Source organism: Ursus americanus, chromosome 5 (assembly GCF_024610735.1).
Source record: "Ursus americanus isolate L20-20 chromosome 5, mUrsAme1.1.p, whole genome shotgun sequence".
In the NCBI taxonomy this organism is placed as follows: domain Eukaryota; kingdom Metazoa; phylum Chordata; class Mammalia; order Carnivora; family Ursidae; genus Ursus; species Ursus americanus.
Genome location: NC_142131.1, coordinates 36,432,065 through 36,449,345, shown reverse-complemented (window position 1 = coordinate 36,449,345; position 17,281 = coordinate 36,432,065). Strand labels below are relative to the sequence as shown.

At 42.5% G+C, this 17,281-nt stretch overlaps 1 protein-coding gene across 2 annotated transcripts; it reads right to left on the bottom strand.

Moving 5' to 3' along the window:
* Positions 1–313: 313 nt before the first annotated feature.
* CD180 (CD180 molecule) lies at positions 314–16,914 on the bottom strand. Of its 2 annotated transcripts, XM_087862112.1 has the most exons (4): positions 16,655–16,914; positions 7,006–7,172; positions 4,152–4,161; positions 314–2,962 (listed from the first exon to the last, which is right to left on the bottom strand). In XM_087862112.1, exons 1-4 carry the CDS (start codon positions 16,742–16,744, stop codon positions 1,202–1,204), a joined length of 2,028 nt encoding a protein of 675 aa, XP_087718238.1. In that variant the 5' UTR covers positions 16,745–16,914; the 3' UTR covers positions 314–1,201. The 2 variants fall into 2 exon arrangements, with proteins under 2 accessions (XP_087718238.1, XP_045650184.2); XM_045794228.2 differs by lacking the exon at positions 4,152–4,161 and having other exon boundaries at positions 314–2,930; positions 16,655–16,913.
* Between the last annotated feature and the right edge of the window lie 367 nt (positions 16,915–17,281).

Here is a 17,281-nt window from a genome sequence, read left to right as displayed (position 1 = left end):
ACACCTGAGTCCAAGAGGTCCCAGCTCTTGTCTGCCAGTGAGACTGTGGGAGACCAAGCCCTAAATGAGTCTGACCCTTTGCGCCTTGTAAGGCCTAAGTCGTAACACTTTCCTCTCTCTCTCCATCCAATGGCCTTGTCCTCTCTTTTGCACTGGCATGCCCACTGCTGATGCCCCTGGCCACACTGGAAATGCAGGAAGCCCACTGATTGTGTTCTGGCTAGCTAGCATACTGCTGCGCTTTCCTCCACTGTCAATGTAAATGTGCCGTCTCGATTGCTGTCCCAGGTGAACAGACTATTGAGAGCTAGCCTGGGAACCAAGCCACCGTTTATTTCATAGTTCCTGTGGGAAAGAAGCTTCTAAGGACCAGACATCCAAATGAGAAGAGCATTTGGACCACAGCCCATGCATAAGGTAGGATTTGTAACGTAAGAGCAAGCACACCAGATACGTAGAAGTCGCTTCCAGGGTTCTGAAGAGAGGGTGGCCAATGTAGCAAAACTCCTAGACCTTGGGGGTTGGGGAGCTGGTGGGGTTGCTTGCTTTTTTTTTTTTTTTTTTTTGGTAGCTATTTACACCTTAGCATCTTTGTAGAGGCCTTAGAGACCTAAGGATTAAGGAGATTAGCAAAGTCGATTTGATGTCAAGATTCATTTCTCATTTCTCAGCCTCTTCTTTTAAATTCACTGTGTATTCCCTTTTTCATTTAAAATAAGCTTTGAGACTTTATCCTCAACAAGTTTTTCAAATGACTACCTTACTGAGGACTCAGAGCCAAGCACAATGTCCAAGCTGTGGGAGATGGAGCTTGGCTGGGGCTGTCAGCGCTGCCTAGTTGGAGGAGTTGATTTCCTTTTAGGGTCAGGGTAGGAGCTGCTTCCAGGGGTGTCCACAAGCGGAAGGGAGATGGCCTCCTAGTGCATTCTTCTCCTGGCCTTTCCCTGCCACTGGTCCTCCAGCGACCTTCCATGTGAAGAAATGGCTTTGGGTCTCTCACAGCTGTTGTTGGGCCCTTAGTCAGTTTAAGTTCCAGGAAGGTTCATTAGCTCTAGGACTCAGAAAAGCACAGCAAATCCCTGCACAGCTGTAGGGGCCAATCTGAAAAGTCTGACAGACCAAAAAGGAACAGACAACAGTTCCTTTACTTGGGGCATTTTTGCTAAACACATTTACTCGCCATCTCTAGAAACCTTCAGCATTAAATGTGCTGGTATTTCCACCTCAGAAGGAATTTAACTGAAAAAATGAGCAGGATGGCAACCAAGAATAAAAATACTACAAGAAAGAAAATGCCCATGGCCGTAATCCCACAAGATAGTTTGACATCGGACAGCTTAACTCCCTTTAAAGATGGGGGGTTTGCACACTCAGTGTTCTCCGAGCCCTCAAATTTCTGCAGGTTTTCTTGGTACCATGTTATAAAATGAATATTCGAACAAGTGCAGTCCAGCGGATTGTGACTTAAATTAATGGTGCTCTGCTGGGACAAGGTGGGGAGGAGATGAGATGGGACGATGCGGATGTTATTGGCGGCCATATTGAGGTAGATTCCCTGAAGATGACTAAGAGCATCCATGCTATTGCCTGTCAGGCTGTTGTAGCTTAAGTCAACATGACTCATTTTCCTAAGGTTCTGGAATGCTTGCTTGTCTATAGAGAGGAGACCACAGAAGGATAAAATAAGAATCTCCAAGCTGCTCAAGGTCTGAAGTAGGTTGGTCTTTGAGATACTCCCATCTTGAAAGTGATTCCCCTGTAAATTGAGATGGCGGAGATCCACCAGGCCTGTTAGAAAGTGCTGATTCTCAGTGTCCAGGAGACAGTGAGAGAGATTCAGAACCTGTAGGAGATGGAGGTTTTGGAAAGGACTTTGTGGACCCTTAACTTGCAAGTGGGTAAATGCCAAATCTAGACCTTCTAGCCGAGGACATTCTTTGAATGCCTGGCTCTGGAGACCGAGAGGCTCGTTGTAGCTCAGGTTTAGGTATCGTAAGTGGGACAGGTTTTTGAGCTGAAGATTGCAGCAGTCAGAAGCCTCTATATCACTGTGGCTTAAATCAAGTTTCTGAAGATTTTCTAGTTTTTCCAAACACCCAGCACCGAGATCAAGTTTCCTCATGTTGCCTTTGATAGAGAGGTCTGTAAGGGATGGAAAACTGGCAGCATTGATTTGACACAATTGGTCAAAACTATTTACATTGAGAACTAATTTCTTGAGAGTCTTCATCCCCTCAATCCCAGAGGGTAACTCATTTAAGTGATTTGCTGTCAGATCCAATTCCTGGAGTTGAGTGAAGCACCGGAATGTGGCAGGGGAGATATCAGAGATGGAGTGCTTCTGTAGATTGATGCTTTCAACAGATATTTCACAAAGTCCGTCAAACATGGCTGAAGTCAGGTCTTGGTCATTGGTGTCGTCATATGACCCCAGCCAGAGAGACTGAGTAGTAGAGTTCTGTAGACCTTTTAATACAACAGACAAGTTAAGAGTCCCTCCAAATTTCAAACTCTGGAAGATTTTTGAATGGAAAGCTCCAGGCTCAATGCCTTCGATGTCATTGCCATTGAAATTAAGGCTCAGGTTGGTGGTCTGCTCCAGAGCTTGTATGTCTTCACTAGACAGGTAGTGGATAGCATTGTTCTGGAAATCCAGAACTTTCAGATTCTGGATTGGGAAGTTTTCTGGGAACTTAATGGAGGAAATATGATTGCTTCCAAGGTGCAAGCTTTCCAAGTTTTCCAGATTGTGCACTGGGATAAACTCGAGATTGGATATTCCTGTTTGGGTTAAGAAAAGATGCTTCAGCGACTTGGGCCCATTAAGAGATGTTTCTGCCATGAATATCAGGGGATTTCCAGTCAACACAATTGTGTTCAATTGATGATGGTTTTGAAAACTGTCTTCATGTACCCAGTTGATCTGGCACCTTGGAAAGGTAATAGATTTAATAGTAATTAACTGGAAAAAAGAAAAACTCTGTCACAACCTATATTAACAAGGCCATCTTCTGTGTTTCGTAAAAACAGTATACGTTGTTACTAGAAATAAAACGTAAAAAACTGTCTTCATTACCAACAGATGATCTGTTGAATTAATGGCTAGCCTCAGTTCTGAAAATTCTGATGTAGACTTTTTTCCAGATATCTTGCCCCTTTGAATTGAACTCTCAGAGGTTTGTGTTTAGAATCTAGGGAACAGTGATTTGATTGTAGGCAAAATCCAACTATTTACTATTTTAAGTAAAATGCGGTATTTTATATATAATGTATAGTATAGAACATATAATATGTAATATATGTATCTGTTATTCTGGGAAATTAACAACTTATCTCAACCTCTTTTGTTGTATCTATAAAGTATAGAAATGATGAGGACTTTGTGGAACGGCTGTTAGTCAAATGATACATATGAAAATGCTCCATAGATATATGGAACACTAGAGTTTTCATCCTGGTGTTGCACCTGAAAATACTGGGTTATGCATGCACGCACACACACACACAAACACACATAACTCCCCTGGAGATCAATAAGGGAATTCCTTAGAATTCCAATTCCCTTAGAAAAAGAAGCTGAACTCCCTGGGAGCAAGTGAGCCCTGGAGCTAGCTTTGTTCTATCTGCCAGTGTCTGCCAGTCCTTGGTGGCCTAGAGCTCGAGGTGTAATAAGCCACATGCACAAAGGCAGAAGACAAAGGTTGGGGTCCAAGCAGGGTAGGAGGTCCTATCAAAACCTGCAAACCACCAAGACCCTCAAAAGCGATCCATCCGTTCAGTGGAAGACCTTAAAAAAAAAGTTTGTAGAGGGTGACCTTGAGGGTATGTGTTTTTCTTGGCCATAGCTCTAGATGGAACACAGCAATAATGAGAGATGCCTCCTCTGAGATTCTCTAACCATAAGCTTACACTCATGAGGACTGTGGCCTAAATTGATGCTGGAAAATTGAGTTCCAAGTGGCTCCAGAATGATAGTGACTTAGGTAATTGGCAGAAGTCAATGGAAATTTCTTCAGGAATAATGTACCTACTTAATTAATTTTTAATATGGAAAACTTTGAAATTTACATAAACGTAAAGGTTATAGTACAATGAGCTGTCATATATCTATCACACAGTTGCAACAGTTCTCAAGAATTTGCCATATATACTTCTTTGCTTCTTCTGTTTCCACCTCTCCCTCCTGAATTATTTTAAATCAGCTCCTAGATATCCTGTACGTATTTCATTATGCATCTCCAAGAAAATAGAAGCTTATTTTCTATAGCCATAATGCCATTGTCTAGTTCCAGGAAAGTATTTTTTAAACAAATATTTACATCAAGTTTCAAACTCTGAATGATCTAAAAGTAACATTTTGCTGAACACATAAGGGAATTAATTAGTCAAAGTCAGTTAAAAAAATGTTCTACAGGGGCACCTGGGGGGCGCAGTCAGTTAAGGGTCAGACTCTTGGTTACAACTCAGGTTGTAATCTCAGGGTCATGGCATAGAGCCCCGCATTGGGCTCTGCGCTCAGCATGAGTCTGCTTGAGGTTCTCTCTCTCTTGCTCTCTGCCCCTCCTGCTCATACTCTCTCTCTTAAGTAAATAAATAAACCTTTAAAAAAAGTTTTATAGAATCAGGTTAAAACAAACAGCAGATGCCAGAATTATGAGGTATATCTGGTAATATATATGATTTATAAAAGAATATGTGATATACCTGATATATATTATCAGAATATATAATAAATATATTCCTATCAAACATGTGTTTGATATGTTTAAAGGAAACAGTGTGAACCAATAATATGATGAAGGAAAAATGTATTAAAACTCATGTGATATATTTGTAAAATGAAGTCATTGAAATTTACTGAAATAGGAAGTTAATGAAATCGAAAAACCAAGGACAGTTTATACAAGAGATTAGACACAGCGGAAAAGGATACTAATGGACTAAAAGTAGATGTGAGAAAATTACCTAGAATATAGTCCAAAACACCAAATGGTAGAAAACAAGAAGGACATACTGACATCTTTGAAGGATGGATGGGAAGCTGTGATATAAATTAAATCAGAGATCCAGAGGAGATGAAAGAGTGAATGGGAGCAAGCCAAGTTTCAAACAAATAATGGCTAGAATATTTTAGAATTGATGAAAGACACCGTTTGAGGATTCCAGGAGCCCAGCGATCTACACAGTGCAGTACTGTGATATTACAGAGAGCCAAAGACAAAGAGAAGCCACCGGAAACACCCAGAGAGGAAAGATTTCCTGTGTGTGAGCAGTGATTACGTAGACAGGTGATTATCTAGCAGCAACAAGGGAAGAATGGAACAGCAGCATCAGAGGGCTGAGAAAGATAAATAACCAGCAACTTGGAATCATGTCAGGAAACACTGTCTTTCGAGAATCAGATCGAAATAAAGACATTTTTGGAAAAACAAAATCCGAGGGAGTTTACTGCTAACAGACTTTCACTAAAGAAATTGTTAAGTACGTACTTCAGAAAAAAAAGAAAATTATTCCAAGAGAAAGTCTGAAAAACGAGGTGGAAGAATGAGCAAAGAAAACGGAAAACATGTTGGTAAAGCTAAAGAAACTGTGACTCTTTAAAGTAATAAAAATACTGTCTGACTGGTGGCCAGGTAAGAGGCAGGGGCTGGGGGAGCTAAGGAGAGGGAGTTTAGAAAGTATGAAGTGTTTCCCAGAGGGCAGGGGGTGGGGGACTGGGATAGGCCGGTGATGGGTAGTAAGGAGGGCACGTATTGCATGGGGCGCTGGGTGTTATACGCAAATAATGAATGGAACGTTACATCAAAAACTAAGGATGTACTGTATGGTGACTAACATAATAAAAAATTATTTAAAAAAGAAATTATGAAGTGATATTTGTGTCACCTTTTGAAAATAACAGAAAAGGAAACCTAGACTCCTCTAGCTGGAAAAGCTATCCTGGCCCCATGCTTTCCTTAAAAATGTGGTCAAGCTCATTTCATCTAAAAATGAGAAATGGTAAAGCAGAGGGAAAGTAAATGTCCTGGGGGCACCATGAGTAGATAGTAGAATGATCTCCGTCCCTGTCTGAAAGGGCAAGACTTTGTCTCAGTGAAGTGTTGGCAGGCAGCCCGTGGAATCTTGGCCGTGGAGGTGGCCTGGGGTCATCTGGGGGGCTCTGGACTGGGAGTCAGGAGAGCAGAGTCCCAGTTTCCTTACTCTGTGACCCTGAGCAAAGTCACAAAATCTCCTTGAGCCTGCATTTCCTCATTGAACATGAGCTGGATGAAAATATTCAGCATGCCTACCTCCCAGGGGTGATTATAAAGATGAAGTAGTCTTACAGATGCGAATGCTCTGCCACTCCGCAGACACTCAAGCTGAACCACCAGAGAAATAGAGCTGCTGCAAGGGATGCAGACCCATCCACATGCACAGCCCTTTCCCGTCTTGCACACACAAGCACACGCACACACACACACACACACACATGCACGCACAGGCACACACACTGCCTTTCCCTTCTGGTTTATTCCATTATTTCCTTGTGATACTTCTGCCCACTGGTTCACAGACACTGGTTCAGCATTTGGAATCCTGATTCTGCTTCTAAAGTTAAATAATGGAGCTCTTTTTCCCAACTTACAGGGGGGAAAAAGTTAGTAGCTTCTGTGTTTCTCCTGTAAATTTTTCTTAAAATGTTGTCACCCAAGAATGAACTATGGCATCTGATTTAATACAAGATTTGTTTTCAGTTTTTTTTTTTTTTATCAGTATTCCTTAGAACTTCTTAACACTGCTGATGCAATCTAGTTTGAAAATAATCCACTTTTCTCTCCACTGACTGGGTTTTTTAAATATTACATTTCACCTGCATAAAAATATTTCATGGGAAAGATAAGCATGCAGGATACACAGAGTGTCCCTGTGCTCCCAAAAGAAGATTCTGGAAACAATTTGAATGCAAGTTGTGTTATTACATAAGTAAAACATCAACTACAGATAAGGAACTCAGATACATACCTGGTTAAATCCAAAAAGATAAGATCTATGAGTCTGCTAAAAGTTGTATTTTCAATTGTAGGCAAGAAATTAAAGCCAAATTCCAAAAATTCTGTTGTGTTTGGTAGAGTGTCAGGAACTTCCGTGAGACCTAAATTTTCACAGTTATATGTGTTGTTGGCTTCTTTCTGATGAGAGAAACAATGTAAACTCATATCAGAGTTGGTAATTTGATTGACTAGCAAAATTACAAGTATTTTATCCTTTGAGCAGCAATCCCACTTCTAGCAATCTTTACCAAGTATACACCTGCAAAGACATAAGGTGACTCCTGCGGAAGATTATTTACTTTAGTAATTTTTGTAATACCAAAAAGATGGGCAATAACCAGATTATTCATCAATATAGGACTTGTTGAAAGAAATACAGCGCATTCACAAGATGGAACCTTCTGCAGACGAAAACAGAATGAATACGATCTCCACATGCTGATATGGAGTGATAGCCAGGTACACTGTATGGTGTAAAAAGCCAGGTGCAGAATGTACATAGAGCATGTGCAGTATATGGTACGTAGTACATTGCATATTGTATGCTACCTTTTCTGTAAGAAAGGTTTGTGTATTTCTTATATTTGCAAAAAGAAACAATGGAAAAAAGCCCAAAGCTCATTGCCTTGAAGGGGAAGAAAGGAACCAGATAGAGGAGCAGGGGAGGAAAGAAGACTTCTCTGGTGATACTTTGTTTCATAGTTTTGATTTTGGATGCATGGAAATGTTTTATTTCAGTTTGAAAACAAACAACTCTGCATTAGGATCACTAAAACAAGACAATCCTACATTACATACTTTCTGATGTGAGACAGTACCACTTATGAGGTATTCGTGCCTCTCCCCATCCTGCTCTCCCGCCCCCGAGAATTAAATTTGCATTTAAGACTTCAGACTTAACTTATAGTCTACAGATGATATGAGGGATTTAAGCTAAACAGCGCCACAAGGTAGCACTCAGCCAGATGCAGAAGGTGGGGCATTCTATAGAATTACTGTTTTTTTTTTATTAACATGTAATGTATTATTTGTTTTAGGGGTACAGGTCTGTGATTCATCAGTCTTACACAATTCACAGCGCTCACCATAGCACATACCCTCCCCAGTGTCCATCACCCAGCCTCCCCATCCCTCCCACTCCCCTCCACTCCAGCAACCCTCAGTTTATTTCCTGAGATCAAGAGTCTCTTATGGTGTGTCTCCCTCTCTGGTTTAGTCCCGTTTCATTTTTTCTTCTCTTTCCCTATGATCCTCTGCCTTGTTTCTCAAATTTCACATATCAGTGAGATCATATGATAATTATCTTTCTCTGATTGACTTATTTCGCTTAGCATAATACCCTCTAGTTCTATCCATATCGTTGCAAATGGCAAGATTTCATTTTTGATGACTGCACAATATTCCATTGTATGTATACGTGTGTGTGTGTGTGTGTGTGTGTGTGTGTGTGTGTGTGTGTGTGTGTATACACCACATCTTTGTTTTATAGGCTTGTGAATGGTGTTAGGGAAGTAGAGAGAGAGGGGTATGGGACAAGAGGAGATTGCTCCTGTCAAAAGAGACAAAGTTCTTTAAGAGATAAAACCAAATAATAATAGAGTAAACTTTGTTTTGATTCGGATTCAAAAAAAGCATTAGGAAAAGACATTTTATAGACTATCAAGAAACTGAGGATGGGTTCTTAAAAGATGTTAAGGAATTGTGAATTTTATTAATTATAAAAGCAATGCTCTTACTCTTTTGAGAAGCCTTTGGGAGTATTTCTGGATAAAATGACTTCTTGGGGATTTCCTTTAAAATGCCCAGGGCAGAAAGGAGGGGAGGAGTGGTGAGGTGAAATCAGTAGGCAAAATATTGATGATCGTTGAATGTAGATATATATTCATGGAGGTTCCTTGTAACTAAGTACTTCTGTTAGAAATTTTCTTAATATTTAAGGAGGGCAGGTGATGTGATGAGCACTAGGTTTTATATGCAACTAATGAATCATTGAACACTACACCAAAAAAAAAGAAAATAAATTTTCTTAATACAACATTTGAACAAACCAGCAGTGTGGCACAGACTGTAGGTCGTGAGGCCTTGCAACTTTGAAGCATGACTCAGTTTGGATCTCTGGAACCACAGGCTGCTGGTAGACGCAGCCGTGCACGTAAGCTCAGAGGATGGCCTCATCCTCTGCCCCACGGGAGGCGAGTATTTAGAAGTCTGCTACTTGCTGCTTGTTAAATGCCTTGCCTCGCAAATCTTGGACCAACTGGGTAAAAATGGGAAGGCGTTGGCCATGATTTATCTGGATGATGCCTTAGGATGAAGGGGTGTGGGGTAGGATGAAGGTCTGATGGGGTATATCTTGCATGAGGAGGCTCCCAGGAAAGAAAGAAATGATTTGCAGCAAAGTGCACCTGGGGGCCATATCTCACATGACGTCAGACTGCGCGTGATTTCATCCACCCTTTCAGCTGCCTTTGCTGTCCCCACACAGTGGCCCTACCAGAGGCCCCATCAAGACTGTCCTGGTCTGGGCAAGACCTGCCCCAGCAGATTCTAGCTCAGCAGCTGTCCTCAAACTGAGTTGCAAATAGTTCCTGCTTAGCTGGAAACAGAAACTGAGCACACCCTCCTTCACTGGGAAGCATGGCCATCACTGCCGTTGAAGTGCTTTTTGCTTGATTCTGGCTTCTGCGTAGCGGTGCTCGTTTCTGTAGGTGCAGTAAGCAGGCTCATCTACAGGAAATCACCAGTTTTCTTCCGCACTGTGATAGTATTATGAGTGTCACTGATGAAAATGCTGCTATTTTTATTTCCTTGCAATTCATTCTTCCGACCCGTTTGAGAGACCTAGAGTCCTCTAGGCACTGCCACAGAGCCACCTAATGTCCTTGAAATGCACACTTTGCATTTAAATTGAGATTAGGTGACTAGTGGGAAAAACACATGTTGCTAGACCCACTAGCTGCCCCAGTAGCTGCTAAGGTTTGGAGTAGCTTTGAGAAGACATTTCCCTTTTCTGTTCTCCACTGGCGCAGCTGATGTCACATACACTTGGAGAAAGGGACGTTTCCTCGATTCATCTGCTCTATTCTGTTCCTTCAGCAAAAGGCGCCATGCTGGCAATTCCCTCCTTCTCTTGAATATATTAGTGCCCGTGACACCTAAATTAGTCCTCTTCTGTGCTTTACTAAGCACTTTACTGCATTAATATAATTCAGAAAGTTGAAGATCCAGCAGGAGCTCTACCGAGCCAGTGGCCTGAGGGAGCTTCTACCAATTCAAAGGCAGATAAATGAAAAAGCTCAGTTTCAACCCAGTGAAAAACAGAGAACCAGTGGGTAACACTACCACAGAGTATTGGGAAACCCCATGAGACTGTGTCATACATTAATCTCTAGTTTGGTATAAACTGCAATGAACTCTCTGCCCTTGATTCCTGGAAGAAAGAGGCAAATGACAAGAATTGTGCTTATAAGAGAATTTAAAAATAAGCACATTTCGGAGAATGTCCTAAGCTACACAGACACACACACACATGGCTTTCACAGTCACACTCCTGTACAATCACAATTACTATTATGGATGGTGACACAAAACTCCCCGTGCTCTGGAATCACTCAAACAGCATTAAATTGTTTGCAGTCTATTGTATTTTTTTTTAAGATTTTATTTTTAAGTAATCTCTGTACCCAGTGTGGGTCTCAAACTCACAACCCCGAGATCAAGAGTCGCATGCTCTACCAACTGAGCCAGCCAGGTGCCCCAGTCTATTGTATTTTTAAGGCAAGGAGTACACACACACACACACACACACACACACACACACACACACACATGCACACTATGCTCATTCTCTTTTTTGTTGATAGTAAATTGCAGACATCGTGTCCCTTTACCCCTAAATTTCCTGAGAACAAGGACATCTCTTCTATAACTACAGTGCCATTACCAAATTCAGAATATTGAACATTGATATTACTGTCCAATATACAATTCATATTCACATTTTGGCAGTTGTTCTGATACTGTCCTCTATAGTATTTTTTTCTTTTTTTTTTTTTAAGTTTTTATTTATTTGAGAGAGAGAGACAGAGATAGCAAAAGAACATGAGCGGGAAGGAGAATGAGAAACAGACTCCCAGAGGAGCAAGGCACCTGATGTGGGGCTCGATCCCAGGACACTAGGATCATGAGGTGCCCCAGTAATTTTGTTTTTCTAATCCAAGTTCACACGTTGCATTTAGTTTTCATGACTCAGACTCCTTTGGTCTGAGAAAATTCCTTAGCCTTTCATTGTCTCTCATGGCATTGAGATATCTATAGATATAGATACAGATAATAGATTTTTTTTAAAACCAAATGCGGCCTCATGTTTTACAGAATGTCCCTCACTTGGGGTCCTATCTTTCCTCATGATTTGATTCAGGTTACACATTTTTGGTAGAAATACTACATGAATGAAGTTGTGTCTTTCTCACTGTGAGGATCCATCTCAAAAGTTTGTGAGAGTGTGATTAGCAGAGCGCAGGATTCTGGGACCGTGGAACGACAATGCAAGAGACAAGGAAGGGACAGGAGGCAGAAGGGAATAGAGCGTGGCCACTGCCCTTTTGCCCAGGGTGGGGCTGGCTGCCGGGGCTCGTGCTCACTTGCTTCTGCAGGCAGACACCCACCCCTGCTCATGCAGCCCCTGCGGTTCCTCTGCGTTCTACATGACCACTTCCTATGGAACCAGCTTTCCTTCTTCAGTGTGAGGTCACTCTCTGAAATGACCTTCTCACTCTCCTACTTTGGCCAGTTCCATGGCAGATGGGTCCCTTGTTGCTGTGAACTCATGCAGCTGGCAAGCCTACCCTCTTCCCAGTCATGGGGCATTTACTCAGAACCCCATGTGCACTGGGACCTGCACCAACCACTTCGTCTCTAGCGTCCTGTCAGAGCTGTGCCTTTTACACCAAGCAGGACTCTGAGTGTTCCATCTGTGTTTGAGATCCCTTTTTCTCCCAGGTATTCATTTGCATTTTTTCAATCAGGATCGTATTTTGCTTCCTTCTACTGTATCTCAAACTTCCTGCTATCCCACTGTATTTTCTCTTCTCAAGTGTTGAAATCATTTTCTAATTTTGAACCCTTTGAATTTCACCAGGTGCTGATTCCCACTTTTCCAAAGTCTCATCTGCATTTGGCACACACAGCAGCCAGTTCCCCCATGCGTGTGGAGTGTGAGATGCTGAACACCGACCCCCCCTCCATTTTTCACTCCTCTATCCAGAGATAGTAGTGTGACTGCATCAAATCCCAGAGTCACAGTTCTCTGAAAATAAAATGTTCCCAGGAGGACACACTCTTAAAACTTAGTGGTCTACCTGACACCTCCAGGCAAAGGGCACTCCAATTATATGCAGTTCATTTTCTCTTTGTCTTGAGTCAGACTGCTTGGGGGCAAATGCCAGCTCTCAACCAGCAAACTGTTCTCTGAGCCTTCTTTTTCCCCAGTTATAGATGGGGGATGACCTTGTTTGCAGGCCAGCTCGGAGGATTCATGAGATAATATATGTTGAACACTCACAGGAGGAATTCCTTCACTGGATCATCACAACACCATGTCATTGTTCTCAGCTCTTCAGAAGCCTTTGTATCTGTGAACTTGTCAACTTGGAGTTCTCCTAAAAAGAAGCTCTACTAAGCACTCCCCACCCCTACCCAGAAATGAAGGACTGCCTCCTACCATAGTTTTGAGGGGACAGGATAGCCAAGATGAGCCCATCTGAAATGAAGAGGCATGTCTACACTCCAAAGTAATTATTCAAGAGGGCATCTAAAGTGTTACCAGAATTCAAATCACAGAACACTTATGCAGCTATGCTTTGCACATTTGTCAGCCTCCAAACACCTGGTCATGGCTCTAATATTTTGTTACATATGATACACACACACACACACACACACACACACACACACACACAGAACATGTAGAATATAACAATGGAAGATTCCACATGGAGTGTTTATGGATGGTCATTATATTTTTAGAAATTGTCTAGGTTTGAAATATTTTTCAAATAAAAAGTTTACTAAAAAATTCATCTTGACTCCCACCTCACATCATATCCAAAAAGGAAAAAAAAGAAATCAAGGTGGACTGTAGATGTAAATATGAAACCTAGCAACAGAAATAAATACAAATCATACTTCCAGAAAACATAGGATATATCTTTATGGCCTTGGGGGAGGCAAAAATTTCTTAAACAGGACAGAAATACACTGAAAATAAAGTAACAATAACAAATTAATCTACATTAAAATTAATAACTTTTTTCTTTTTCTTTTTTTTTTCTTTTTCTTATTTTTTTAGATTTTATTTATTTATTTGAGAGAGAGAGAGAGACAGCCAGCGAGAGAAGGAACACAAGCAGGGGGAGTGGGAGAGGAAGAAGCAGGCTCCCAGCGGAAGAACCTTACGTGGGGCTCGATCCCAGAACCCCAGGATCACGCCCTGAGCCGAAGGCAGATGCTTAATGACTGAGCCACACAGGCGCCCCTAAAATTAATAACTTCTGTTCATCAGAAGTTAAAAGTGGAAAGGCAAGCCATACAGTGGGAGAGGATATGTGCAATCAGATGAAGGACTTGTATCCACAATACATAAAGAGCCCTTACAAATTAGTTTTAAAAAGACCAATAACCCAAGGGAAAATGGGCAAAAGAGTTGAGAAAGCACCTCTCTCTCTCTCTCTCTCTCTCACACACACACACACACACACACACATACACACACACACACACACACACACACACACACACACACATAAGGATATGTAAATGGCCAAGGAAGTTGAAAATGTATTCACTTTAGTCATCAGGAAAATAAAAATTAAATCCTAGTTAGTTCCACTACTCATCCGTCAGAACGGTTAACATTCTTAAACAATGGTGAGGCTCTCAGTGAGTTCACAGAGCCATCAGAACTCATACACATTGCCAATGAGTATAAATGGGTACCAACCCTTTGGAAAACGTTTTGGCAATACCTACTGAAATTAAATATCTGTATACCGTACATGACCAACTACACCCCCACCCTGGCATACACCTAATCAAGACTTGCACATCTGTTTTCTAGAGACATAGATATGAATGTCCAAAGCAGCAGCATTTATAATAGAAATTGAAAACAATGCAAATGGCCATTAACAGTAGAATGAATAAATAAATAGTGGTTCACTAATACAGGAGGACACCACAATACACTAGTAAACAATATATAGTATGAGATAAACAAATGATTGCTCTATGCAGCATTTTTGGTAAATGTCATATATTTAATGCTGGACAAAAGAACCCAGACACAAAAGAACACATACCATGTAGTGCCCTGTATATAAAATTCACAAAGAGGCAAAATCATTCTTTGGTCACAGAAATTAGAGTACTGCATGCCCCTGGGGGCTAGTGACTGGAAAGAGGCCCGAGGGGGCTTCAGAGAATGGAGAACATTTCTCGATCTGTGTGCCGGTCACACAGATGTGCTCCCTTTGGTGAAAACTGTCCACTTAGGATTGGGAAACCTTCTGTATGTATGTTTTATTTCAATAAAAGGTTTATTAAACTCAAAACAAAGCAAAACAAAAGCCTTATCTTCAGGATAGGGCCTGATGAGCTAATGGGGGCCAACAGGAGCACACATTCAGTGTGTGGTTAATTCTGCTTAAACTAAAGAGGAGAAGAAAAGAGGAAAGGAAGGTGAGGGAGAGGGCTGGGCAAGTTGGGGTGATCTGCACTTCAAAAAAGGCCAAACCCTTCAGCCCAAAGCTTCCTCTCTCACCACTCCCACTTTTATTCCACTTGCCAGCAGCCCAGAAGTTCCTTACCTTGGGACCAAACTCTCATTCATCTTTGTATCCCCTAGCAACTTCCCAGTAGTCACGCAGAGTGACAGCTCAGGAAACAGCCTGCGAATCCTGTTACCAAGAACTCATACACAATAGAGGAAGTAAATGAAAGTATAGATCCAACATTAATTGCATTGGTTGCAAAGCATTGAAAACCGGTCCTTTTGGAGGGAGAGTTGCCAGTAGGTTGTTGAATTGAAAGGTTTCAGTTTCACCTGACTTACCCAAAAGAGAAAGCTCTTGCTGCAGCATAGGGCCAGGACTGGAGATCCTGGGACCCTCAGCATCACTTCTGCCACCTGAGGAGGCAGGGAGGCTGTGGAATAGGCAGCACAAGGCCTAGGGTGCTCGCCCTGGTGCTTTCCTCTCTTCTGCCAATGGTGGGGCCAAATGCAAAAAAAAAAACCTGGTAACTCTGGAACCTAGTGTCCTCAATAGAATGCGAGAGTGTCCAGTATTTCCACGGGCTTTCCAGAATCTCCCAGGATTCCCTTGTGGGCTTCTGGAGGGCTTTGTAGCAATGCAGGGATTTAAGAATTGAACTGGTAGGCTTAAGAGAGGGGCATTTAAAATAGCTTGCTTCCCAGTGAACTGGAATTTAATTGTGACACTATCCGACCTGAGGATGTTGGCATACCTGATCACTGAGGAGGTGGTGTCCCCACTCTGACCCTCTTATCATGCCTCCTACGTGTCTGTGTATAATTGACCTTCCAGCCTGAATGATGAGGAGGTAACCTTCTGGGGTTGATGAAAACCTCTTCCTTGACCCTTTCTGTTGGGGGCTGATTTGTGTTGCCCCCAAATTCATATGTCTTAACCCAAGTACCCCAGAATGTGATTTTATTTGGAGAGAGAGTCTTTAAAGAGGTAATTTAGTTAAAAACGAAATCATTAAGATAGGTCCTAATACACTATGACTGGTGTCCTTAGAAGAAGACTAAATCGGGACACAGACACGTCAGACGGAAGATAATGTGGAGACACAGGGAGAAGATGACTGTCCACAAGCCCATGAGAGAGGTCTCAGAAGAAACTGACACTGCCAACACCTTGATCTTAGACTTCCGGTCTCCAGAATTGTGAGAGGAACAGTGGAGCATTTTAGAAGTTGGCAAGAGACTGCGGCCCTTCTCCTTTCTCTCTCTCACCACCCTCTCCAAGAACTTCCCACAAGTTGGTAAATATTGTTATGGGCCAAAACAGAAGATGCAATCTGGCTCTATTCTCCAATGTTACTCCTGTGGGTTAATAAAACAGATGGAGGGCTGTGCAATGCGAGGAGAGAGCCAGACTCATTCCGAGTGATCTTTATATGCTATAAAACCTGGCACAGGCCATCTTCACTAATCTCCAGGAAACCAAACAACTGTTTGGGGTAGTGGCCGTATGCTAGGATATTGGGCAAACAGCACCTCCATGCCGGAAGCCCATTTGGAGGGCTGCCCTTTGCCCTGAGACCCTGTTGGTACATTATGTCCCAATTAGGATCATTTTGAGGGACTTATTTGCAGAGGAGGAAAACACTCACTTCTTCCAGTGAAGAATCTCCCTGATCACCCCCTGGCTGAGCTCGATGCCTCCTTCTTCACTCTAAAGAAAAACTGCTACACACCGTGTCACCCTTTTAAAGACTGCGGATGTTGGGAGGGCAAGGCTCAGATAGGACTGCATGCTGAATCGCAAAATTTCTAGGCAGTTTAATCTGGATAAAGACAAACAGTTCAGACTCACCTCAGTGCACATCTGATCCGAGGAGGTGATGGCTTTACAGCTGGCAGAAAACATCATTGCCAACAGGAAGCAGCTGGCACGGGGAGCCATCGCCAGAATGAGGCCACCAGCTTGATGGGCTTATCCTGTGCCTGGAGCGGAGAAATGGAATCCAGCTCTAGTGGCTTCAGTAATTCGGCAGGCAGAGAGGTGCTCAGAAGGGTGAGATGGGAACAAGAAATGCAGTTGATTGCTCAGTTCTTGCTGGGCCTGTGCTTAAAAAAAAAGGGGGAAGTTCCTTTTGCATACCACCAATCCTTGCCAAAAATAGCTGAGAACCCAGCCCCAGAATGGCCCAGTGCATTTCCTGGCAAGCATGAATCAGTTGAGCACCCCTCTGTGGTGGGTCACCCGGCCTCTCAGTGTGACGGTTTTCATTGACTTAGGCCAGCTTCAAGGGTTTGGCCAACTCCAACAGCTTCTAGTCCCTTTCCACGAGAGAGGCTGTTGAAGCAGGAAGCTGTCCTCACAAAGGAAGCCACTCCGTTAGTTGTCGTAGGGGAGCCATGTGGAGAGGTGCCACGGCATGCCCTGGGGGCAGATGGAAGGGCCAGGTTCTGTGGCGGGGTCTGCTGGAAGTGGGAACTG

What these genes read in the sequence shown, in the direction of transcription:
- CD180 (XM_087862112.1), bottom strand. Translation starts at nt 16,744, where the DNA reads ATGGCTCCCCGTGCCAGCTGCTTCCTGTTGGCAATGATGTTTTCTGCC. An exon ending in CGGATCAGATGTGCACTGAG is followed by an intron (nt 7,173 to 16,654) that starts GTGAGTCTGAAC and finishes TTCTCTCATCAG; the next exon opens with AAAGAAGCCAACAACACATA.